The sequence below is a fragment of the Canis aureus genome, chromosome 5, assembly GCF_053574225.1.
Source record: "Canis aureus isolate CA01 chromosome 5, VMU_Caureus_v.1.0, whole genome shotgun sequence".
Lineage (NCBI taxonomy): Eukaryota > Metazoa > Chordata > Mammalia > Carnivora > Canidae > Canis > Canis aureus.
In genome coordinates, this window is record NC_135615.1 from 21,304,928 (window position 1) to 21,331,579 (window position 26,652).

Here is a 26,652-nt window from a genome sequence, read left to right on the forward strand (position 1 = left end):
ATGGTAGCAGTGATATACTAAATGATTATGGCTTATGTGCAAGTGAAATAAATGACATGAATGCAAAGAAGGACAGGAGAGTGGAATTTAAAATATTCTAAGGTATTGCACTACACATGAATTATACAATGTTATTTGAAAGTGTACTGAAATTAATGGTAAGGATATATTGCACACTTGAGGACAACCAGTACAAAAAATTTTCAGAAGAAATATAGTATGCTTAGAGAGAAAATGGAATCATATAAAATGCTCAATTAAAACCAGAGAAGGCAGAAAAAATGAATAGAATACAAAAATGTAAATAATGAACAAAAGCAATGAATAAAAAAGTTACAAAGTAGATATTAATCCAACTAATCCAACTAATCCAAGTAATCAATAATTACTTTAAGAATGATCTAGATACACAAATTAAAAGACTTTCAGAGTGAATAAATTGCACCAAATGCTTGTTGTCTGCAAGAAACCCTCTTTAAATATAAGTAGATTAAAAAGTAAAGATTTGTAGAAAGAAACACCATATTAAAACTAATAGGAAAAGGAAGATGGGAATTGTTGTATTTCAGACAAAACAGACTTCAGAGCAAGGAACATTATCAGCAATAAAGAGGGGTACCACATAATGATAAAAGAGTCAATTCCCCAAGAAGGCACAAACAGTCCTAAATCTGTTGTGCCTAAGAATAAAGAATTAAATGAGGCAACAAGTGTCCATTGATCAATGAATTGAATGAATAAGATGTGGTATATATACACAATGGAATATTATTCAGCCATAAAAAATAAAACCTTGACATTTGCAATGGAGCTAGAGTGTATTATGCTAAGTGAAGTAAGTCAGCCAAAGACAAATACCATATGATTTCACTCATGTGGAATTTAAGAAACAAAACAAGCAAATGGGGAAAAAGATAAATCAAGAAACAGACTCTTTTTTAAAAGATTTTATTTATTCATGAGGAGGGGGGGCAGAGACACAGGCAGAGGGAGGAGCAGGCTTCAGCAGGGAGCCCCATGTGGGACTCAATCCCAGGACCCTGGGATCACACCCTGAGCCGAAGGCAGATGCTCAACCACTGAGCCACCCAGGCATTCCAAGAAACAGACTCTTAATTATAGAGAACAAACCAAGGCTTACCAGAGGGAAACAGAATGAGCGAGGAGATGGGTAAAACAGATGATAGGGATTAAGGAGGGCATTTGTCATGATAAGCACAGGATGAAGTATGAAAGGGCTGAATCACTATATTGTCTAACCTGACACTAATATAACACTGTATGTTACCTAGCTGGAATTAAAATAAAAACTTCAATCGATAAGTAAGTGAAGCAAGTTTTTGCTTCTAGAACTAAAAGGATAATAGACAAGTACACTACTGTTGTTGGAGACTTAAATACCCTACTACCTGCAATTAATAAATCTAGCAGACAGAAACTAATAAGGACACATTGAACTGAGGGTACCATCAATCAACTGGATCTGATATTTATAGATTATTCTACAAGAGCAGAATACACATTCTCCTCAAACTCATTTGGACATTGACCAAGAAAGATCACATTTGGGGCCAAATAACTCAACAAAATTGAAAGAATAGAAATCCTATAAATTATGCTTTTAGACACAATGAAACTAAACTAGAAGTCCATAAAAGATAGATGGAGAATCTCCAGCTATTTGGAAATTAAAACAGTTCTAAATGACAAGTGGATCAAAGAAGAAGTCTCAAAATCAGTTAAAAGTATTTTGAATTCAATGAAATGAAAATATAATTTATCAAAAGTTATGGGATGCCACATAGTAGGGCTTGAGGGAAATGTATATCATTAAAAGGATATATTGACAAGAAGAAATAACTAAAATCAGGAATCCAAGTTTCTATTTTAGGAAACTAGAAAAAAAAGAACACATTAATCTGATGTGATCAGAAGAAAAAACTTCTCATCTTGATCTATAGATTTAATGCAATTCCAATAGAAATCCCAGAAAGTTATTTTATGGATAATAACAAACTGATTCTTGAGTGTGTATGTAAAAGCTAAAGAACCGATGCAGCCAACATAACTGACAGTACTCAATTTTTAGGGTTGGTTTTAAAGCTACAGTAATCAACACTTCCTGGTACTGATGGAAAGACAAATAAATCAGTGGAACAGTATAGAGAGCCCAGAAATGAACCCAAATGAACATTCAACTAATCTTTCACAAAGGAGCAAAGACAATTCAGGGAAAATGATAGTCATTTTAACAAAAACAAATAATGCTTTAAAAATTGAACATTCACATGTAAAAAAAAGATAAATATATACACAGACCCTATACCTTTCATAAAAATTGATTCAAAATTGAACATCCTTAAATGTAAAATACAGAATTATAAAACTTCCAGAAGATAAAGTAAAAAAAAAAAAAATCAGATAATATTGGGTTTGGCGATGGCATCTTGGACAAAATTTCCAAAGCATGAGACAATAAAGAAAAAAATTGCTGTTGTACCTTATTAAAATTATAAACTGCTCTGTGAAAGACATTGGTAAGAGAATGAAAGACAACTCATAGACTGGGAGGAAAAATTTACAAAAGACATATTTGTTAAAACATTGCTATCCAAAATACACAAGGAACTTTTTTTTTTTTTTAGGTAAGCTCTGCACCCAATATGGGGCTTGAACTCATGACCCCAAGATCAAGAGTCAAATGCTCTACCAACTGAGCCAGTAAGGTGCCCCTGCAAAGAACTCTTAAAGCCCCATGAGACAGCTGGCCAATTAAAAAAACAAACAAACAAACAAACAAAACAAGCAAAGGGCAGAAACAGACACTTTACTGAAGAAGATATGCTGATGGCAAGTAAGCATATGAAAAGATGCTTAACCTCATATGTCATTAGGGAAAGGAAAATCAAACTGATTATGAGATACCACTGTTCTCCTTAAAATCGTTATAATCCAAAAGACTGACCACACCAAGTGTGGGAGAGGATGATATGGAACACTCATTCATTGCTGATGGAAATGTAAAATTTTAGAAGACAGTGTAGCAGTTGCTTGCAAATCTAAACCTAGTCTTAACATACGATCCAGTAATTGCACTTCAGGGCATTTACCCAAATGAGTAGGAAACTTAGGCTGTTATGAATAGCTACCCCCAAAATATTTATTTCAGCTATACTTATAATTACCCAAAACAGAGTCAAGCAAAGTGTCATTCTGTAGGCGGTGAATGAATAGACAATCTGGGGTATATTCATATAATGGAATATTATTCAGCAATAACAACAGGTAAACTTTATTTTTTATTTTATTTTTTTAAGAGAGAGAGTGAGAGCCGGGTTGGGGAAGGGGAGAGGAAGAGAGAGAATCCCAAGCTGGCTCCCCACTGAGCAGAGCCGTATGCAGGGCTCCATCTCACCACCCCTGAGATCATGACCTGAGCCAAAATCAGGAGTCCGGTGCTTCACCTACTGAGCCACCCAGGTGCCCCCAAAAGGTAAACTTTTCAGCCACAAAAGACATGGAGGAAATTTAGATGTATATTGCTGAGTGAAGAAGCTGGCCTGAAAAAGCTACATGCAGAACAATCAACTGTATGACATCCTGGAAAATGCGAAACTAGAGAGAAAGTAAGAAGATAGGTGGTTGCCAGCCAGTCAGGGAGAGGACGTATTGATGAATAGATGGAGCACAGGGCATTTTTAGGGCAGAGGAAGTACTCTGTATGATACTGTGATGGTGGATATATGATACGCATTTGTCAAGACCCACTGAAATGTACAACACAAAGAGTGAACCCTAATTTAAACTAATAATGTATCAAATTTGGTTTATTAATTGTAACAAATAGGGGCGCCTGGTTGGCTCAGTCAGTTAAGTGTCTGCCTTTGGCTCAGGTCATGATCTCAGGGTCCCAGGACCAAGCCTCACATTGGGCACCCTGCTCAGCAAGGAGTCTGCTTCTCCCACTCCCTCTGTGTGCTGCTCGCTCTCTCTGCATCCAATAAATAAATACAATCTTTTAAAAAAGAAAAAAATTATAACAAATACACTATACTAATGCACAATACTAATCGTAGGGGAAATGGTACGTAGAGATGGGACGAATGGGACATGTATATATGGAATCTTCTAAAATCCTAAAGCTACTCTGAAAAATAAAGTTGATAATTAAAAAAAGATCAGTTCTGTGACTAATAGGACACGCTGAATTGTTTTCATGGTATAACTTTGAAACTTAAGATACAATAATCAATTGATAGCATTCAGTAAACAACATGTTAGCTGTCATTTTGATGTACTAATCGCTTGGAAAAATTAACAGCAGCCCCTAAAGATGCCTGGCTTACAACAAAAAGAGAGTTGGGAATAAGAATTTGGCTCACATATTATTTCCTGCATCGTCCCACCCTTAATGCTCTCTGCCAATTTGACTAATCACTTAAGTAATTAAGATTTACAAAAATTTTTTCATGATTGCATTTAGTGAAAAAATTTTGGAGCTTACACATTATTATACATTTCGTGATCTGGTTGTGTCTCTGAAAGAAGAAGTTAGAATTAAGAAGAAAATCTATTATTAATCTGCAAGGAAGTGCTACTGTGCCAATAACAATGTACTAACTTGCCTGTGCACCCAAAAATTCAACCTGTTCACTTCTCAAAATAGTAAAAATATTCACACACAGCTGTCAGCATAAACAAAACTGTGCTCTCTGCATCACATACACTGTGTTTATGAAAACTAAAACATAAGCATGGCTGAGTCTGTCTCTACACAGGTTTAAAAGTCATCATTTGTGTGAGGATCAGCTGCGTACAGAAGGTTTGAAAAACTTGAAATAAAAATACATAACCAAAAGATTGCAGTTGAAACAGAAAAATCCTGAGATGGTATCTAGCTGAAATTGAGTTGACGTTAAAAATGTCTGGTACTAACACTTTATTAAGGATAACATAGCCCTAAATACTGGGTAGGAAGGTTGAGAATAAAATAAATTAGTCTGTAGATGATGAAATAGTAGAATATTTAGTTCATTCAGAGTGGGCTTTTAGAGAGAGAGGTCATTAAATACTTTTATGCATTATTGGAATCTTTTTAAGGGCACTCAAATTCCACCTTCTGATAAACGAGTCATAGACAAGACTGATGGAATACTCAAAAGTTAGCAGTCACAAACTGGTGTCCCCTTGACATGCACCTGTTCTCTCTGCTAAAGCAAAGGAATTTTTAAGAAGTGGTAAAGACACCAGTGGTCAACTATCAGTGAATATGGATATTGGCTCCGCTCACATCCATCTTCATTTAGCCACATAGCCTTGAGAAAGTTGTGTGGACTTTCTGAGACTTGATAACATTTATCCCTAAGTAAAGATAATTATAATTATTGTGATAACCAAATGGAATAATAAATGGTATGTGAATTATTGTTATTGAACATCTCTAAGAATGCTTGGCAATGAATAAATAAATTTTCTTCTCTGTTGATGGCCACATCAGGCAGTTTTGGTTTGGGTTGTAATGTTTTCAAGGAAAAGTGTTTTTTTGGGGCAGGGAGGAAGGGAGTGATGAGTAGAAGTAGAAGAGATTGTTAGGACAGTGAAAGTATTACATATGATACTATAATGGTAGATAAAGAACATTTGTCAAAGCCTATTGAACTATACCACATAAAGAGTAAAGCCTAATATCAACTATGAACTTTAGTTAATGATGTATCAGTATTGGTGTGTAAATTGTGACAGATGTCCTAATGCATGGTATTACTAGTAGGAGAAACTCTGTGTGTTGTAGTGGGGAGAGTAGTTTATGGGATCTCTCTGCACTGTCTCTCTGTAAACCTTACACGGTTCTAAAAAAAAAAAGAAAGAAAAAAAAAAAAAGAAATTGCACTGACTTAAAACCTTCAAAAGAGCCAGAGGGAAGGTAGAAAGGATGCGGAGGGTTGTGGTGAAAGGAAGAGGCAAGCAGGTTTGCAGCCAGATGAGAGACATCTGAACGAAAGGGCTAATAGGACAAATGAAGGGGAAAGAAAGGGAAAGCCAGAGAAGAGAGTGTGGAAGAACGCATGAATTGGACACAGATACACAGAAATGGGGAGCAGGGACAGATGTAGTGCCAACTGGGTGTCACACTGGGGTCTCGCACACAACTTTATCAATGTGATCCCCATGTGTCTAAAGCCCCAGTCTAGCTATTGTGAAGTAGAGGAATTTGAACTGGAGCACAACTGCCCTGGAAGGTATTCATGAACTTTCCAAGGGGTTCACTGGTTAGCATGACTTCAAAGTTCCCAATTTCTAGGTCTTTCAGCCCACATTCATCCTCCTTCTGTCACATAGGATCCCGTTTCCTCCCCTCCTTTATTCCTTTTACAGCAGTTTTTCTCCTAATCTATAAAAGAGAGGTGGCCCCTATCCCCTCCTGAATCTCCCAATGATCCTGGGGCTGTTAATTAACCAGAGAGCCGAATAAAAAGGAAATTCAAGATACTGCTGTGGAGAATCTGCTTTTAATGGTCAATCAAGTCACCATAAAATCGTAAGTCTTCTAATCTTACCCTGGTCTCACACATATTTCTGTTAAAAAGAAATAATTAGAAATGGAGCATTCCATCCTTTTTGGAATATTCTGAAGCCAAGCATTTTGTGGTGTGAGACTACTGGGAATAATGACAATTTTTGTTTAATGATCTTACCTCTTCCATTCCGGATAGAAAATTAATATTACCAAATTACATACAAGTGATGATTTATTAAGAATGAGAAAAAAATCCAATATATTTGCTTCAAATTTGAAAATGCTGACAAATGTGACAGATACCACAACATTCAGAGAGATACCATTTTTCTTAACCACCTAAATGAAAATATACCTCATTTCCCCCCCCCTCCATTTCTGGCCTGCATATATTTTAAAAATCTCTTCATTTAACAGTCTGCTCACATCACCTGTGGACACCATAGAAGGAGAATCAGTCTTTCGTCTAGCGTGATTGATGGAAATTTTTATCTTAGTTTTGATAATGTTGATATTTTTCTGTTAGTTTGAGAACTTATTATTGGTACTAACTTTTAGTTATTGGTACTAACAATAACTATTGTTATTGGTGACTGTTTTAGGATCGTTGTCAAACGTGAGACAATCGCTATAAAGTTTCATACATGAGCTGTAAGATTGGGAAGATGCCCCCCCACCCCATGCTGTCTTGTTACTCCCACACTATCCACAAATTTCTGGGAGCAAGATCTTCAGACGAGTTCCCATCGTGGTGCTCTAAGTTCACATCACCCCACAATGCGGGGAGTATTCCTGAAAGAATTTCTATATTAGGACAGTTGGGGTGATCAGTATACATGGTAGTGACTAACCTGACAGCGCATGATTTAAAAATACCCCATTAAATCCAAAGTAAATGTATTCTCAACTCTTTTAGTCACTTCATCCAAAAAGCCTGAGGCCACTCTAGCACTGAGGGAATGAGGAAGGAAGGGAGGTCTAAGTGAAGAGCGGCAGCTACCCTATTTTACTGTTACCCATTTTATGAAAATAAAATGACCTGCAAACACAATGCTTGGGCCCCTCCAAAGCCTGGTCTTGGAAAATCTTTGTGCAAATCCCTGATGTTTCCACTTCTGTACTGTTACAGGAAACTTGCCTCTTTTTTTTAAGGAAGGGACAAAAGCCAAGCCAAATAAACACTTTTTTAAATATCAGTAGGAAATAAGGAACCCTAAAGTTACTTGTTTTCTGCATATTTAAATAGCCATTTAAAAAAAGTTATTTACACTTCCCATTTCCAGGTCTTGGTATTAACAGGAAAGAAATGGATCTTTAAATATCTAAAGCAGCTTAATTAGACTGATTCAATTAAAGTTATTTGAATATGTTCTGGGAAAATCAAACTTCTCAAGGTACATGAAATAAAACCTATGGATAAAATGTTACATGCTTCTTTAAAATCTATGCATGTTATTTAGGGAAACTGGGTGACTCATTTGGGGGTCTGCCTTTGGCTCAGGTCATGATCTCAGGTCTGTGATTGAGCCCCGCATTGGGCTCCCTGCTCACCAAGGAGCCCTCTACCTCTGCCCTCCCCTCTGCTCACGATCTCTCTCTCTCACTCACTCTCTCTCTCTCAAATGAATAAATAAATAAATAACCTTTTAAAAAAATCTATGCATATTACTAAAAAAAGACTTTAAAACCTACTTTGTCAAATCAGGTAAAGGATCATACAATACCAACCCACTATGTACAAAAAAGAATTGTACTGTACAAAGAGTTGTACTAAAGTACTTTAAGTGCACTCCATCACCAAGTTGTTTCATTTTACAGAATGTTTAATATTATCCATTTCATTGCAAAAAGTACAATTATATTCTAACTACCCAACCAGATTTTTTTCACAATAGTTTTTGTTCTCATTGAATGTTGAGGAAAAGTACAATTGGGGCACCTGGGTGGCTCAATCGGATAAGCATCTGCCTTCAGGGCAGGTCATGTTCCCAAATCCTGGGATTGAGTCAAGCATCAGGCTCCCTGCTCAGCGGGGAGTCTCTTCTCCCTCTCCCTCTGCTCCCCACCTCTGTTCATGCTTATGCTGGCTTGCTCACTCCCAAATAAATAAATAAAATCTTTTTTTAAAAGAAAAGTACAATTATGATGTTTCAGGATATTGATTTTGTTATCTCAGCTTTAAAATATGATTTTTACTTAAATATCCTACATGCTAAGCCTACATGTTAAGCCATATTTACTGAAGGCATGCCATATGTTACTTCATAAACAAATTATAATCTTAACTAGAAAATATATTCGATCATAACAAAGGAATAAGTTATAAGAAAGAAAATTTCTTATTTTTATAAATGAGGATGATATAGATAAGTAAATTATACTGTATAGTTTTAATTTTTATGACCTTTTGTTCTTGTTCCTTGATAGGAAACTTAAGACATGTATCTGAATTGAAAAATCAACTTAGACTTTTTCTGGAAGCTGGATTGGACCAATTGTTGATAGAGCTATATTTGCCTATTAAATTGTATCTACAAATTGAAGGAGCTCAGTCTGTAGCTCCAAAATTTGGATTGAAAAAGCTATTTAAACATATGATAAAGTAAAAGCATGTAATAGCAAACTTTATAGCAAAGATGCGTTGAAGTAATTAATCCATGTTTAGATTTTTCCAACTCTTTCTGAATCTGTTGGGTTATGAAAATAGCCTCAAGCAGGCATGATTAATAATTGCTAAATCTTCATGAAGCCTTTGGTATACTTCCCAGAAGTTGAGATATTGAAAGCTTCTATTGACTGAGTAACAAATGATTTGCAAATCAGATCATTTCTACTTTTCTCTTCTCTTCTCTTCTCTTCTTTCTCTTCTCTTCTCTTCTTTCTCTTCTCTTCTCTTCTCTTCTCTTCCTTTCTCTTCCTTCTCTCTCTCTCTTTTTCTTTCTTTCTTTCTTTCCAGATTTAATTCATTTATTGATGAGAGACACAGAGACATTGACAAAGGGAGAAGCAGGCTCCCCACAGAGAGTCAGATGTGGCACTGGATCCCGCAAACATGAGAGCCAAAGGCAGACACTTAATCACTGAGCCACCCACATGCCCCCTGCACTTCTTTCTTTCCAAAATATTTGAAGGAGGACCTATTCAAATTGTCAGCTCATACATCGCTAAAAAGTAATTTTGCTGATACTGATTACTATCTGATATTGAGCATATACTTCAAGAAAATTTTGAAGAATCAAGTAACATGGTTGTAATTCCTACCTGCTTTTTTAGGAAGGCCTCTCAGACTTTCCAATAATAAACACAATGAATTAAATAGCATCATTGTTGTGTCCTATCTCATTCTAGTAATAAATAATATTATTTAATGAATATTTTTGCTTCAGTAAATTTTGATTGAAGTAAAAACAATTCACGTTATTATAAGATTGATTTACAGTTAAACTTTGCTGTTTGTTTCTTTTTTTTAAAGATTTTATGTATTTATTTATGAGGGACACAGGCAGAGGGAGAAGCAGGCTCCATGCAGGGAGCCCAGTGTGGGACTTGATCCCCGGACCCCACAATCACACCCTGAACCGAAGGCAAACACTCAACCACTGAGCTACCCAGGCATCCCAAACTTTAATCTTTGTTTAAATCACTTCCTAAATTTGCAATATATTTATTGTGCTAATTATATTTATATATTACTAATCATTCTCATAACTTGATCCAGGAAAATTATTTTTGAACATTTAGAGACCTATGGTCAGAGAGAATTTAATAAATAAAATTTTAACTTATATGCAGATTTTTGTAGTAGATGTATCCTTTATAAACTTAATACAAGACTCAAGAATAAGGGACACCTGGGTGGCTCAGCAGTTGAGCATCTGCCTTTGGTTCAGGGTGTGATCCTGGGGTCCTGGGATCGAGTCCCACATCGGGCTCCCTGCATGGAGCCTCCTTCTTCCTCAACCTGTGTCTCTGTTTCTCTCTGTGTGTCTCTCATGAATAAATAAATAAAATATTTAAAAAACTATTTTAAAGAAAAGACTTAAGAATAAAAATATATTACAAGAGGAAAACGTGGGCAAGGGGAGATAAAATGGAATGTGAAGGAGAGAATGTAATACTGTAAAGTTTTCCTAATAAAGCAGAGCCATGAATTTTTTAAATTGAAATTGTGGGTATTAAATTCTTAAAAGACATTGGGAGTATTTTTATTTGTATTGTGGTTAGAACATTTACCGTGATAGATACCCTCTAAACAGATTTTTAAGTGTGTGGCTAACTGTGGGTACAGTGGTGTATAGCACATGTCTAGAACTCCTCATCTCACAGAACTGAAGCTTTATACTCAGCAACTCTAATTTCCCCCTTTCTCCCAGCCCCTGCAGATGCCATTCTACTCACTGCTTTTATGAGTTCATGTTTTTTAGATACAGGAGGACTGGTAGTGAGCCATATTAGACTGGGACCTCAGTCACAGCTGGTGGAAGTGCAGGAAGGAGAGAGAGGAAGAAGTCTCTGGAAAATGAAATAATAAGAAGGAATATTGTCCCTCTCTGCTTCTAAGTCTCCCAAACCTCAATAGCCTCTAAAGGTAATGCCACTCCCTCCACATAGAAGTGAGATTAGGCAGCATTTGTCTTGATTTGTCAAGATTTTTAGATGACCATTAAAAAATGTGCCAAGGATACATAGATTTTTCAAGATAATTTTAGGGACTAGCAGAGAAAAATATTTGAAGACTACCACTATAAAGGCTATCAAGAACCTGCTAATGATGTGATTTTTTTCTTTGAAATAGCTTTATCCTCAAGGGAACATGAAGCTTAATCATTAAATAATATTGTGATTGTAGTGAAAATTAGTCCTCTTCTCCCAGGGGTCAGCAAAACACCTTCCACCAGCTATTTTTGTAAAATGTAGTTTTATTGGAACCCAGAGTCTATGCCCACTTGTTTCCATATTGTCCAAGGTAGCTTTCTGCTGCTACTACTACTAGTTTTCACTACTACTAGAAGAAAGGAGGTGAATAGTTGTATTAGAGACCATATGGTCTACACAGGCTAAAATATTTAGCATGTGGTCCTTTCCAGTAAATGTTAGTCAATCCCTCCTCTATCACATCTTTCTCTACTCTCAGTGAAGCAGAGATTATAATTCTTGGGGCAGTATCTTCTGGTATTTAACTCTATAGTTGCAAAGGCTTGTGTATCATTAAAAGATACACACACACACACACACACACACACACAAGTGCCCCAAACCGACACACAAACACTTCAATTTGCTTAAATCAGTATTTGATGTTAGTTTGTTTTAACTTCCTGTGACTGTATTATTGTTAACAGTAGACACATTTCCTCTCTTCCCTATGTAATCTTTTGATCTTCCTAAAGTTAAAATTACTTAACGTGTCCAAAAACAAAACAGTGATAATATAAACCACAAATTGTATAGCATCAAGCACTTTCAGAAGGATTTCAGCCATATGACGCTAATATAAGTGCATAAAAGTATGTGGATCCTATGTATGCAGCTCAATAAATTTTACAAAACATCACCACTACCCAAATCACGGTATAGAACATTAGCACCCCCAGACTGTCTCTGTGTTTTCTCCCAGTCATTAGAGCCCCAAAGTAACCACTGTTATAGTTTCCATCGTTATAAATTTATATTCCCTGTTTTTGAACTTGATATAAATGGAATCCTGCAGCTGTTACTCTTTTGTGTCTCATTTCTTTCATTCATGTCTGCGAGATATATTCATGTGGTTGCATACAGGTAGTTATAAATAATTACCATGGTTAGTTTTATAAGAAATTGCTGGGGCTCCTGTGGCTCAGTCAGTTAAGCATCTGCCATCGGCTCAGGTCATGATCCTGGGGTCCTGGGTTCGAACCTGCTCAGTGGGGAGCCTGCTTTTCCCTCTCTCTCTGCCACTCTGCCTGCTTGTGCTCCTTCCCTCTCTCTCAAATAAAAACAAAATCTTAAAAAAAAAATGGCCAAGCCATCTTCCAAAGTAGCTGTACCTCTTGGCTTTGCCACCAGCGGTGAATGAGAGCTGTTGCTTCAAATCCCTGTCAGCATTTGGTGTTGTGGGCTTTCTGGATTTTGGCCATTCTCACAGGTGTATAGTGGTATCTCGTTGTTTTAATTTGTGATTCTCAGATGACATATGATGTAGCACATATTTTCATATGCTTACTTGCTATCTGTATATCTTCTTTGGTGAGGTATCTGTTCAGGTCTTCACATTTTTATTTGGCTTGTTTGTTTTCTTATTGTTCATAAGGTTCTTCATATTTTTGGGATAATAGTCCTTTATCAGGTATGTCTTCTTCAGATTTCTCTCAATCTGTGCCTTACTTTATCTTTAAGCAGTGTCTTTTACAGAGCACAAGTTTTTAAGTCCAGCTTATTTCTTTCATGGATTGTGTTTTTGGTATTATATCTAAAAATTCATCTCATACCCAAGGTCATCTAGATTTTCTCCCGTTGATTTTTAGGAGTTTTGTAGTTTTGCATTTTACATGTAAGGCTATGATCCATGTCAAGTGAATTTTTCTGAAGGATGTAAGGTCTGTGTTTTTTTCTTTTGTGTATGGATATTCCAAATCACTCATCACCATTTGTTGAAAAGACTGTCTTTTCTCCATTGCATTGCCTTAGTTCCTTTGTCAAAAACTTCTGGCTCTTTTTAAGATTTCCTTTTCTTCCTTCCTTCCTCCCTTCCTGCCGTCTTCCTTCCTTCCTTGAGTTGAAGGTATAATTTTGACCTGATGTGACCTGATGTGTCTACAATTTTCTTTTATACTTGTTTTGATTTTGTAGACCTTCTTGATTCTGTAGCATGATAGCTTTCATGGTTTTGAGAAAATTTTGGCCAGTATTCTTTCCAGAATTTCTTATGTTCCATTCTTATTTCCTTCTAGGATTCCGTTTATACACATGTTAAATCATTATCTTTATCTAATATGAGACCTATGTTTCTTTTTTCTTTTTTACATTTCCTTCCTTCCTTCTTTCTAGGCTGCAATCTGGATTCATTTCACCGACCTATCTTCCAATTCACTAACTCTTCCTTCTGCATCTAATATGCTATTAAATCCAATTACTAAATATGATTCTTGATTTCAATCGTGTTTTTCAGATCTAAGATTTCCATATTATTCCTTTTTATATATTTCATATACCCTTTGAAAATGTCCAGCTTTTCTTATATGTACTTGAATGTTTTAATCATAGTTGTATTTTAAAGTGTATTTCCCATCACCTATGGGTCTGTTCCCTTTCTATTTTCTTCATATTACATCTGTCTTCTAGCATAATTAGTGATTTTTTTATTGAAAGCTATATTGGAGAGTCATCCAAGTGGGGTCCATACTGGAATAATGGTCATCTTCATTCTAGACTTCAGAGTCACAGGTTTGTATGAGAATAATAAAGCAGGTATATATACATACATACAGTAGGTGCTGTAATGATTTTTTCCAAGTAGCTATTTTGTGATAGACATTTAACATAATGTGGAAGTAATTATACTCAACTTATTGCCCATGAGTAGTTATGTACATTACTCAAAAACTCACCCTGTTTTTGGTCAGCAGAGGCTGCTTTAAGAAAAGATTCTCCCTATTTTATAGCTGCTCCAGTATTATAATTTTGTTCAGTGTGGTGACCTATAAACTAAATCAACATATAAGGCTCCCTCTCTATAACCTACCAGAATTCTTTATCCAGGTCAACAATGTATCCATTTGTTTCTCTCTCTTTCTTTTCATTTCTTTCTTTCCTTCTGTATGCATGTATACATTTTGTATCAGTCAGGATCTAATCACTAGACAGAAGCCACATGAATTATTTTAAATAATTTAAGATATATTATTGTTAACTAGGTACTGGCTAATGGAACAGGCAAATATTGACCACTTAGGTATCATTGAGTAGGAGCTGTAGGATCAGCTACCACCCCTAGGGCTGGGAGAAAAAGAGAGACACAATTAGATTACTGTAAACAGATATCTTAGAGGGGAGCCCAATAGAGCTGACACAAAGACATCTGAGAAGTGAGTTTTACATGGCTGGTGCTGACAGCTCTGAGAGAGGGCAATGGTGCTAGTTATGAGAATGCTGTACACCTGCATACTGTAAACAATTGCTGCTACTAGAACAAAATGCTGATCCAGGATAAAGAAATTGCATTGGCAGAATGTTGATGAAAAGAATTGGAAATGAAACAGGAAAGAGGAAGCAAAACAAGAAGGAGAAATTCCCTTGTCCCTACTCTAGCCTTTCTTTGTTCCACTTGCAGCCTCCAAGAAATGATCACCTGGAAAAGAAACAGTGACATCATATTTCTCCCACTCTGGGATGTACATCTATTTCACATTTAAATATATCTGAAATGGACATGAATCTTAGAATAGATGGCATGCCATTGTTCAAGTGGTAATGTTTTTCTTTCTTAATGTTGTATAAAATCATGATGTTCTTCATAATCAATGATTTCTTCCATTTCATGAAAGATGGTATTTTTAAAAGCATAAAATGACTTCTATCATCACAGCTTCTGACCCTAGTAATAATTGTTTTCTCTTTTAAGTTCTCACATACCATCTGTCAAATAGTTCTACAGTTTTGCAGGAGTCCACTATTAGTCTTTCTGACTTATAGTTTCTGCATTATTTCCCCATGTTTTAAAACATTCTCCCAGGATTATGGTAAAATTCTTATTTTCAGTTGAACCATCTCTCAAAAGACACCATGACATCTCTTGCATTTTAGACATTGACTGGTGATTCTGCAACCACATTTGCAGGCCTTTTTGGTGTCTTGGGTTTGAGTCGTATACCATGAAAACTCCCTTAAGAAAATTACTGTTCTCGGGGATCCCTGGGTGGCTCAGCAGTTTGGTGCCTGCCTTTGGCTCAGGGTGTGATCCTGGAGACCCAGGATCGAGTCCCACATCAGGCTCCCTGCATGGAGCCTGCTTCTCCCTCTGCCTGTGTCTCTGCCTCTCTCTCTCTCTCTCTCTCTGTCTCTCATGAAAAAATAAAATCTTTAAAAAAAAAATTACTGTTCTCTCCTACTTTAGTTTCAAGTTCCCTGTTAATAGTACTGGTTACTCTTCATGGTTTGAATTTTTTCTTATTTTTTTCAAGGTTTTATTTACTTATGAGAGACACAGAATGTTTTGCTTCAAGGTTTATGGCAACTTTTCATTATCCATTAAAGTCACCAACTCTGACACCATGATGAATAAATCCATGGTTCCCTGGATCTTTTCAGAGAAAGATGAAAAAGGGTCTAGAACCTTATTTATACTTTATAGAGTACCACAAAAGTACTTTGTATAAATTCTGTTGTCTATTTGTATGCTCATAGTGTTTTATATGGCTCTCAAGTTAGATCTCTTCATTTCATCTTGAGTTTTAAATTTTCAGGAGAAATAAGAATATGTAATTGGAGGAAAGGTCACACTTTTCCTTTCTCTTTGCTGATGTGATGTCCCAATATACAGAAAGAGAAGAAAAATCTTCTTATAACACTATTGGAGAAAAGTAATTTTGCCAACCAAAATGAGAGGGTCTGTTTTATATATTAGATAATGTATTTAGTTGGCTATTTCTGATAACTAATTGTCCCCAAACTCAAGATTATTGTCTGAAAATCTCACTTAATGAGAAGAGTTTATTCTGTATAATTTCTATTTTCTAGGTTATTGCTGGTGACTCTAATCAAAGTTGTACTGCTATGTAATAAAGACCATTTTCTCAGAAGGTTTTGTCACTATTCATCTGGTCTTTTATAGTAATTTCTTCATCCCCCACAACCTCTACCTCTATTACAAATATTTTTTACAAAGGACCCCACTTGAGGATGCTGCTATCTATATTAGTTCTTACAACCTGCCCCAAAAAGACCCCTCCAAATTCAATGGCACATAATTATAATTTATGTAATTCTTATGGACAGTAAGGTTCCATGGGGTTTGGTTGATCCAAGCTGGATCAAGTTGGCTCCAAGATGCAGGAAGAGCCCGTCTGCTCCACACATCTCTTACCCTCTTTGGGCCAACATGTTCTCATGGCAGTGGCTAAAATGTGAGAAGTAAGCCCCTTTCATGAACATGTTTCAAATCTATACTTAAATCATGGCTGCTAATATTTCATTGTCATGCAAACTCAATGGTCTCACATTCTACCCACAATAGGAAGAGGTTGGGATGTCTATTTGCTCAACAATAATTTAAACTATTCTAGTGGTTAGCCATAGAGTAAACATAAAAATCTAAAATGAAGTCCTATGTTAATTTATCTTTTAGTATTTCTTTTGTTATACAAATGTTGCCTCTTTGTCCACATGGTTCAAGGGCATGTTTTGGTCATAGTAATCCAGGCAAGAGTCTTTATTTGCACATTTGTCTATGACTTAGATAGTGGCACAAAGACAATAGTCTCAAAATTACGTAGATAATGTTATGAACTGAATTGCGTTCCCTCATAATTTATATGTTGAAACCCTAACCCCAAATGTGACTGTATTCGGAGATTGAGCTTGAAGGAGGCAATTAAGGTTAAGACAAATCACAAGGGCAGGGTCCTAGACCAATGGAACTTGTGGTGTTACAAGAAAAGGAAGAAGGACCAGAGGGTTCTTTCTCTTCAGAAACACAAATGAAAGTCCCTGTGAGGACGTAGTAAAAAGATGGTCATCTGTAAGCCAGAAAGAGAGCCCTTACTAGAAACTGAATTTGTTGGCATCTTAGTCATGGACTCTACAACCATGAGAATATAAGTAACTATTGTTTAAACTACCCAGCCTGTAGTATTTTGTGACAGGAGCCTGAGAAGACTAGTACAGAGAGAAAAAATGTTTAGGAAGGAAAATGGCTGGCTGGTATGTACAAGTTAAAAAAAATTATGAATGTTCATGGAGCACCACAAATGAAGCATGGGTCAATATTGTAGCAATATTGAATATCAGAGATTCAGAGGCTGGAAGGCAATTAACACAAGTCTGTGAATTAGATGGGATATAAGAAAACAGAGAGAGTTGAACCTTACTGTGATTAGGAGAGTATAGGTGCTACTGGAATGCATTAAAATTCAACTTTTATAGAAAAAGTAATAGAACCTAAAAAATTTTTTTAAAAAAAAGCTTAGGTTCAGAGTGTAGCCTGTCAATTTGCACCTAGGGCTCTAGACTACTCAAAAGAATTATTTCTGTAATGAAATAGATGCATCCTTAAGGTCACTGTAGGGATGACTGTTTTTAATATTCGACTGAATCCTATTCTGACCCATTTTAAAGCGATGATTTGGATTCTGTTTCCTGACTAAATGAGGAGGTGGAGAATTTAAAGAAGAATTAGAAAGATTGTTCAAAATTAGTCTTAAGGACAAAAGCAAACAAAAAAATTACTTAGTAAATTGAAGAGGAGATGGTACTGTCGCCGGAGTACAGGAGGGCAGAAGCACGTGGCTCTGGAGGTCCCAAACAGACCAGGGTCAGCCACTCGCTGCTGACAAAATCCAAAGGCAAAGAGATGATTTGGGTGTGAAACAAAAGAGAAACTCATTTCGGTGAGGCCAGCCCTGAGAAGTCAGCAGACCAGCATCTCAAAGACTGTCTCCAAAGTGCCAAAAATACTTCCAGGTTTATATAAGGAGAATGTGGGACAAAGGTCAGTGGGTACTTGCAAGGGGGCAGTGAAGGTCAGGATTCATCACGTGGGGGCTTTGCTAGCTCAGGGTAGTGCCTATTGCTTAAGGGGGTAGTTTTGCTTCCCATCACGGATGCTTTGCCTGCCAACATTGAGAGAGAAGCTGGAAAGAAAAACTTAATCAGAGAGTACAGACTGAGGTCAGTATGGAGATAGCTGGAGTCCTCTTTCAATACCTTGCATAATCAAGGCCTTTAAGATAGATTGTTTATAATTATGACCTACAACTAGTCTCTATCTCTATGGAGAGTAGAACTGTAAGAAGCTCACCTAAGGCTCAACATGAGTGGTATTAATTTGAAAAGAATAAGGAAAAAAGACACAGCTCTGATGACCTGTTGTAGCCCCTGCTAGCTTTATGTCTGCAAAGAGAATTAAGTTGAATGTAGCCCCAATAAAGAATACAATGAGTATTCAACTAGTAAAAGGGAAAGCTACTAAAATGGAAAATGCTAAGTAGAAGATAATCCCTGTCTTCCCATAAAATATATTTATAGTATTTATATGGTTATAGACACACATGAATGCATGTAACATAAATATGCATCTCCTCTCTGACCTTTGGAAATAGCTTTTTCTTGACGGAGAATGCATGCTCAGAGAGAAACCCAGGAGATTTCCCCCAAACCCAAGCTATGGCTATCATTTGTTAAAATCAGGTGCCTTTATTTTGATGGCCTTATAAAGAACGGACTCAAAAATATAAAGGAGGTTTAAAAAAAAAAAAAAAGCCAGGGAGAACAGAGCACAGTGCACAGCCAGATGCAACAGTTAATAGACCAGTTAGTAAAACCCTCTGTCAGACAGGCTAGCATCTTTGCACCAATAATCATATATTTGTTTTTCTTTTTATGTACAGGTGTTTCAGGCCTCTTTGCTCACAATTAATTCTGTGAGTTCTGACTATCTCCCTGATATGTGCTCTCCAGCTGATCCCTCTTTGCTATTACTGTCCATCACTTAAACCAGACATTTACTTTGAGATTGAAGGAAGGAAAAAAAAAAAAAAAAAGAAAGAAACAGTTTTGCTTGGTAAAACCTTCTAGTATTCCACTACCTTCACTCCTCACAAGGTGCCTGGAACTGTGGTTACATAAGACCTGGTAACTTTGAACTCTCCCTTCAGGGCCCCAAAGAGAAGAACTCATTTTGATTCTCCTGAGTGTCATTTGGAAATGCTCCCAAACTGCTTTCCACATTGTGATAAATAATGTCAACCAATTCCCCAATCCAAATAAAGTATAATACTAAGACTTATTGACTCTGTCAAAGAGTTCTCCAAATATTGAAACATCCAGGAGGTCATTATGCTCCAAGGATTTGATCTACAAATATATCTTTGGGGCTGATGTTCTTAGGGACAGAGAATAATCCGTATGGCTCAGGACAGACATGCTGTATCTGGTGGGTCTAGGGGGCTTTCCTAAGTCCATGACAGGACCACGTCAGTGTGCTCTCCCAGGGTGGGAGAAGATGGCATTAGAGGGTGGTGGTGATGAATAGTAGAAGAGGGACCAATTTACATGAAAACACAGCAACAATCTTTCTCTTTCCGTAAGAGCATGAATTAGAAACTAGCTGAGTGGTACTTCATCCCATGAGATCCTTTCTCTGAAGCGTGTGTCTACTTCCCATTAGCCTTGTATGAATGAGGTTTTTGTAATAATAATGAAGCTCAAAGAGGGAGACCTTTGCTACCTAATCCATAGGGGTATATTCTTCTCTTGATAAACCTATAATTCCTATCATAGCTAATGGGAGTTATAAACTGACATCAAAAAGCTATCTGTCCCATTGAAATAAGGTAAAGGTCTCTCCTGGCAAGACTCATTATCATTCAGACTGATCTTTTCTCTCCTGCTTCTCTCTCTCAAAGGATGTGCCTCTCTCTCAAGGTACTTGTAAGAAGGGAAAAGCCTTGGAAATTACCCATCTGGTAAATAGAACAAATTTCAATGCAGTTTACTCGATTCTTAGTCTGTTTCTCTTGGATACCAGTGAAAAGGTTCAAATTCAGAAAAGACATTGTTCTTTCAACAAAATGGGTTCACATTTACTCACAGAGCCTATGTTCTGCAAATGTGATATAGTGAAGGTCATTCTGAAATCATAAAAGTTGATGAATTCTTTCATTCTAATGAATGAAATCAGACAAGCTATTCAGATCTCTCTGCATAGTGTAGCCCTTTTCTTCCCCCCCACCCCTCGCATAGAATTCTTAAAGCTATTAAGAGAATGGAAGTAGGGAGTAGGAAACGAAACTGGTATGAAAAACATGCTTTTTAAAGACAGCGTTTTTCAGCGTTTTCACTTTCTTTGGCAGTAGCATTTATTCTGATGCTTTATGGAATGGCACCTTGCACTGTTGAATGGGCCATGTGGTCTCTCCTTCCAAATCATGTCCTGCTCATAAACATGAGCTGTGTATGCTGTGCATTTGCCCACCTCCCCCCAGATTTTGTACCCCCTTCACATAATGTTCTGTAAACCAAATGGAGTCATGTGACTGTGGTGGTTTGTATTGCAGCAATAAGATGAAACTGAACTACATATCCCAGCATCCTCTTCCTGTACCTTTCCGAATTTGTGGTGCAAAAGAGAAATTCATGTTAAATTTGGAAGGTGGAAAGTAGCAGTTACCTCATTCTGTGGGTTCGCATGCTGGAAGGCAGTCTGAGAGCTGTGGCCAATTCCAGCTTGTCCTCCCCCTCTCTCTGAACATGTAGTCACCCCCACATGATCCAGCAGACGCAGAGGCAACAGCCTTCCTCTGAATGTGGAAGTGGACCTCTCCAGGAGCCTCCCTCATGGCCCCACCCCAGAATCTGGACCAGCCTGGCTTCCTAGATTCCTTGGCAAACTCCCATCTTGCACCAGTGCTTCAGAGTAGATGCACACCAGCAACCAGATTCTGCACATTTGTGTCCAGCCTTATTCTTAAAATAACTATCTTATCCTATGATACTCATAGGAGCTTGGCTTCCTTGATTGAATCTTGACACATAGGCTTATAGATATCAGTATAAAATGTGAAACTTCTGGCATTCCTTTGGAAAATAAAATTTCCCAACGCATCGTAAGCTTTTAGATACAGCAAAACCTGATTGACTCTGGAAATAATGCTACTTCATTCATTTGACATTGACGTAATTGAACCAAAAGGGGTAACTTTGTGAAAGAAGGGCATGCTATGTAAATGTATAGTAAAACAGGAACTTAGAGGGAATAGTCTCTTAACTGAGAGGAAAAATTATTTTCTCCACTTACACTGTTCATAATATATAGAAAAATCTTTAGTATGAAAAAAAGGATAATTTCATCTTAACGTTACTTATTTAGATAACTTACAAGTACTTAAAAGTGAAAGAACGTCACTTAAAATACGTTCTCTAAATCTGTTAGTCTCTCCCATATTTGAATTAACGAATATATTATATATTCTACTTTGTACAAAGGAGAAAATAAGAAAAAAGTATTCTGGCCGTTGGGTAAATTAGTATCCTGCCAAGGCTCTGTTATGCTTTTTCTGACTCGAATTATACATTTATAATATTGGGATATATCCTTTGTTCTATAATAAGAGCAAAATGTTTCAAGAGAAATACAAATTGTGGTGTGGAACAGAAATCAAACTTATCTAAGTTCTAAATAGTTCTAACAGTTATTTTTAGGCCTCATTTAGATAGCATTGGTTATGTTTTACATGTTTAAGGAGTGTTATTCTAATTTTCAAATAATTATTTGGCTCTTGTCAAAATAAATCCATGTGGTTCCATGGTCATAAATTTGTTCTAAATCCTTTGGTCTCAAATTTCTTAGTTTGAATTTGGCAAATTTTATAGACTAAACCATAATTCTATATTTATACCCTATAAGGCTCTAAATTTCTACCCTAATATTAGCAGACTTCCACTGACCCTGTTTCACCTGTAACAAAATGAAGTGACCCAATGTTTCCCCTTCACCTTAGAAAGAAGGAAAACATTTACAGGAATACATCGGTGTTTTACCATGTGTCCCAAGCCATCTGCAAGTCATATAAAAGCCTTATGTTCGCTGCATGGTTCTTTTTATTTTAGAAGATCTAAACAAACTGTAAAGTAATATTTTAAGTCTGGAATTAAAGCAGATATATAGGGAGTGCTATCTGATTCAACTACCCGGTGAGGTAGGTATAAATCTTCTCAAGTTTTATTTAATAACAGGAACATTTCTTACCCTTAGTTGTAAGTGCTTATGGTGTTCCCAGAAAATAATAAGTTATTGACTGAAAGGTAGTGCTGAGTGAGGTTCAGGCCAGAGAAGGGTGTCTAACTGGATTGTCAGGACAGAGAACTGAGGACACGAAGCATCAGCTGGGAGCAGGAGTGGAAGCTAAGAGATAGGAGAGCCAGGAAGGTCTAAAGTAGGTATTGTCTGATGATAGTAGAAAAATAGGATGGAGGGACACCTGGGTGGCTCAGTGCTTGAGCACCTGCCTTAGGCCTAGGGCGTGTTCCTGGAGTCCTGGGATTGAGTCCTGCAGGCTCCCTGCAAGGAACTGGCTTCTCTTCTCTCTGCCTGTATCTCTGCCCGCCCCCCCCCCCCCCCCCCCGCCCTCTCTCTCACATAAGTAAATAAAATCTTTAAAAAAAAAATAGGATGGAAAAGGCTGGAAGGCTCCCAGGCAGGGAGATGTGCCTGATGCTGAACTTTTATACCCTGTCACGAACAGTATTTGTGTGAGAGGGATGGACCTATTTGAAAGCATAACTGGGGAAGTTCCTCGGTAGCTCAGTGGTTGAACATCTGCCTTTGGCTCAGGTCATGATCCTGAGTCCTGGGATCAAGTCCCACATTGGGCTCCCTGCAGGGAGTCTGCTTCTCCTTCTGCCTATGTCTCTGCCTGTCTCTATGTCTCTCATGAATAAATAAATGAAATCTCCAAAAAAATAAAAATAAAACTTTTTATTTGCATATTTTAAAAAATTGAGCCTTCCAGTAATTAAAATCATTTGAACAAAAAAAATGGCACTCTCACTACACTGCATTTTACAGCCTGCAGGACACCTGCGACAAGCTTGGTTTTAACTCTGGAGTTCAGGGTCATCCCACCCAGCTTCTTCCTTCACCAACATGCAAGTTCTTTTCCTTCCCTGCTCCCGAGACAGGCAGACATGAGAGGCAGGTGTGGTGGTCCCTGTCAGTAGTTCTCAATTCTTTGATCCAACCTCTTCGCCTCTTCCAAAGTTAAACAGCTAAACAAAGTAAAATAAGAAGGCGACGCTTGTGGAATGGACAGTGCACATTGGCAGCACACACTGCATTATGATTTGCCTGCTTGCTTCTCCTGTTCAGTTGTCTCTCTTGAAAGCAGTGAATTTTTCTCTTGTGTTTCTGTCTCCTTTAATTTTGACTTATCGAACTTCTTAATCTCAGACATGCCCGGTTTGTCAGACATGGTTGCAGAGGAAGCAAGGGGAGCGAGGCATTGGAGTGAGTGAGGTCTGGTCTACCCAGTGGCCACCATCGATCACCTCTGACAAAGTTTTTATTTAGTTTTTCTTATCTTCAATCCTTTGAAAGAACTATTGAGCACTATTATTCCAATTTTGGGTATGAAACATACTAAGCATGACCTTGACCTTTCTTTTTTTTTTTTTTTTTTTTTTTTTTTTTTTTTATTAGTGTTCAATTTACTAACATACAGAATAACACCCAGTGCCCGTCACCCATTCACTCCCACCCCCCGCCCTCCTCCCCTTCTACCACCCCTAGTTCGTTTCCCAGGGTTAGCAGTCTTTACGTTCTGTCTCCCTTTCTGATATTTCCCACACATTTCTTCCCCCTTTCCTTATATTCCCTTTCACTATTATTTATATTCCCCAAATGAATGAGAACATATAATGTTTGTCCTTCTCCGACTGACTTACTTCACTCAGCATAATAGCCTCCAGTTCCATCCACGTTGAAGCAAATGGTGGGTATTTGTCATTTCTAATAGCTGAGTAATATTCCATTCTATCATGGTTTTTAACTTTGTCTTATGGATTTTCTGGCCCCCCAGCTCAAGAGTGTGAGATAGAGAATTCTCTGCCCTTGCTTTGGAATCAGACCTCACAATGGCCTCAAATCTGTTTCCAGTCCCTCAGCCTGGTGATTCTGATATGCAGAGCCCTGGCTAGGGATCCTAGAAGGCCAGCCGAAGTATATTATAGCCTATGTAAAGTTAACTCTACAATTCTGCTTCATGATGCAATTTAGCTGTATTTTGAAAAACAGAATTACTTCTCAAGACAAATAGGAATAAGCACCCATCAGGGTTTAACTGACATGCTTATCACAGAATGATGACGTGTGTTCCTTGTGTGCCTCCTGAGTCTTATGTTGAGAGCGTGGTGCTATAAAGGTGCTGACATTCATCTGGCATCAATAATACAAAGGATGGGGAAGAAAAGGGAGAGAGGAGTTGTCAGGATAATAAGAAAGAAGAACTCAAAGGGAGACTGAACCCATCAAAGACAACGGGAAAACCAGGAGGAAGTACATTCTCTCTGTTCAGAAAAGCAATATTTGTATTAAAGATCTGGTCTCAGTTCAGTAATTTTTCAACTTTGACAACCAAAGTGGGTAATTAAGGCCCAAAGTTGGAAAACACACACTCAGTTGTCATTAACCAGTTTTTGCCTGAATTATCTAGACCTTTACTTTACTTTTCCACTCAATCTTGTATGGTATGTCCCGGGAGAGAAATAGCAAGAGAGAAAAATCAACTATTCCACGGGGACTTCTTGTCTAGTTAGTGAGAAGACAATGGCAAAATGAGGGGGAGAACAAGAAGGATTTAGTGCATCAAACTTGTGCCATGAAAACAAACACACACACACACACATCATTTAATTCTTAGCAGAGAAATTTTTGGGAATTGACTTGTAGGTATTTTTTTACTGGGATACCAGTCAGGAATAAAAATGATACTGAATTTCCCTAAAAAGTACATACATAGAGAAACTAAAGTTGAGCAAAGACTGAAAACATAGAACAAATAGTTTCTCAATGAGATTTGGGGCTAACTAACTTCCTAGACTAAGTGTGCCTGCACATTAACACTGCAGCAAGGGGAACCCAGAACTTGTCTGAGCTCAATGTGAGGGAAAGGTGAGGAAGAAAGATGAAATACCCAGCCTGTGGTTAATGACAGCTCTGTGTGCCATAAAGTCTTGTTTTTGTAAAATTTTTACGACCATAAAGAAAATATTTGCAAACGAAAAAGAAGAGCAAGGAAATCTCATCATCCATGATCTAAATATCGAAAGTTATGCATTTTTAACTTTGGTAAATTGGAGGATTTCCTTGCCCCAATAAGGACCCTAAAAAAGCTACAAATATCACCTGAGAGCAAACGGATGGGCGGAAGCAGAATCGAGGGACAGCTTGATGCAGTTGAAAGACCTGTAAGTATTTGTAACTTCTATTGATACACAGCAGCTGTATTTGATAGACATGGGCACACTTAACATAATAAAACAACAATAACCACAGTGCGTACATACAAAATTGTCTGTTTATTCTTTGTTGAGATTTTCTTTGTGCATAACATTTTCACTGACTTTATTTGAGCCTGTGAGAAGAATCAAATTATGCTTATTAAAAAATATGTGTATTTCTGGAGGGATATGCATTCCTATAACCTTCATTATGATGCTCTTAATTAACCAATATGCCTCATAATAAAGTATCTAGCTGTCACTAAAATCAACACTTTTCAGTTATTAATAGATTAAGGAAAGAATGTTAATTTCTTCAAGCTCCATTTCATTTGGTCTCATTACTTCAGGAGCCAGATGGTTACAGGGCTGGACCTGTCAACAGTTACTGTGAGGAAGAATACATTCAGAAACACCAAACTGAAGTATGAATAACAGCTGAAAAATGAATTTTGAGATAGCTGTGCACAATGCAGAAGGCAGGGCAGAAAGTTATTCTGCTGAGAAATAGAGAAAATTATGAATCAGGCATATTTTAATTGATGGGTTTTTTTCTTCCCTCCCCGCCAACACCCTCTCCTGTTCTCCCCCACCCCATTAAGTTGTCCCCTCCCCCCAAATAACAGCCCCGGGCTCCAGCTGTGCTGTGTGGAGCAGTCCTCCATTTTTCAGGTGTCTGATGGTTTCTCTTGTCCCTCATGCTGCTGGGATTTGACAGTTCTCCTACACTGTTGGTTGATTGATGATGTCAACTTGGAAGAGACAGTTCCACCAGCAGCCAATTTTTTCAAGATGTTTTCTTCTTTGATTTTAAAAATTCTTTCTGAGTGCTTCCAACAGAAGCCACTCTGAAGGTCACCTCCAGCTCGGCTGCTCGGTCTGCTTTCTGGCTGACTGTGTTGGGGGAGGTAAGATGAAGGAGGTAGTTGCTCTGTCTATGGTACCTG

At 37.4% G+C, this 26,652-nt stretch overlaps 1 protein-coding gene and 1 long non-coding RNA gene across 5 annotated transcripts in view; one reads left to right on the forward strand and one right to left on the reverse strand.

Moving 5' to 3' along the window:
• LOC144313794 (uncharacterized) overlaps positions 1 to 26,652 on the forward strand; it is a 466,610-nt gene that overhangs the window by 211,658 nt on the left and 228,300 nt on the right. The window lies entirely within an intron of this gene.
• LOC144313355 (thymosin beta-4, Y-chromosomal-like) lies at positions 23,172 to 23,895 on the reverse strand. The gene has a single exon (XM_077896439.1). It carries the CDS (start codon positions 23,677 to 23,679, stop codon positions 23,545 to 23,547), a length of 135 nt encoding a protein of 44 aa, XP_077752565.1. The 5' UTR covers positions 23,680 to 23,895; the 3' UTR covers positions 23,172 to 23,544.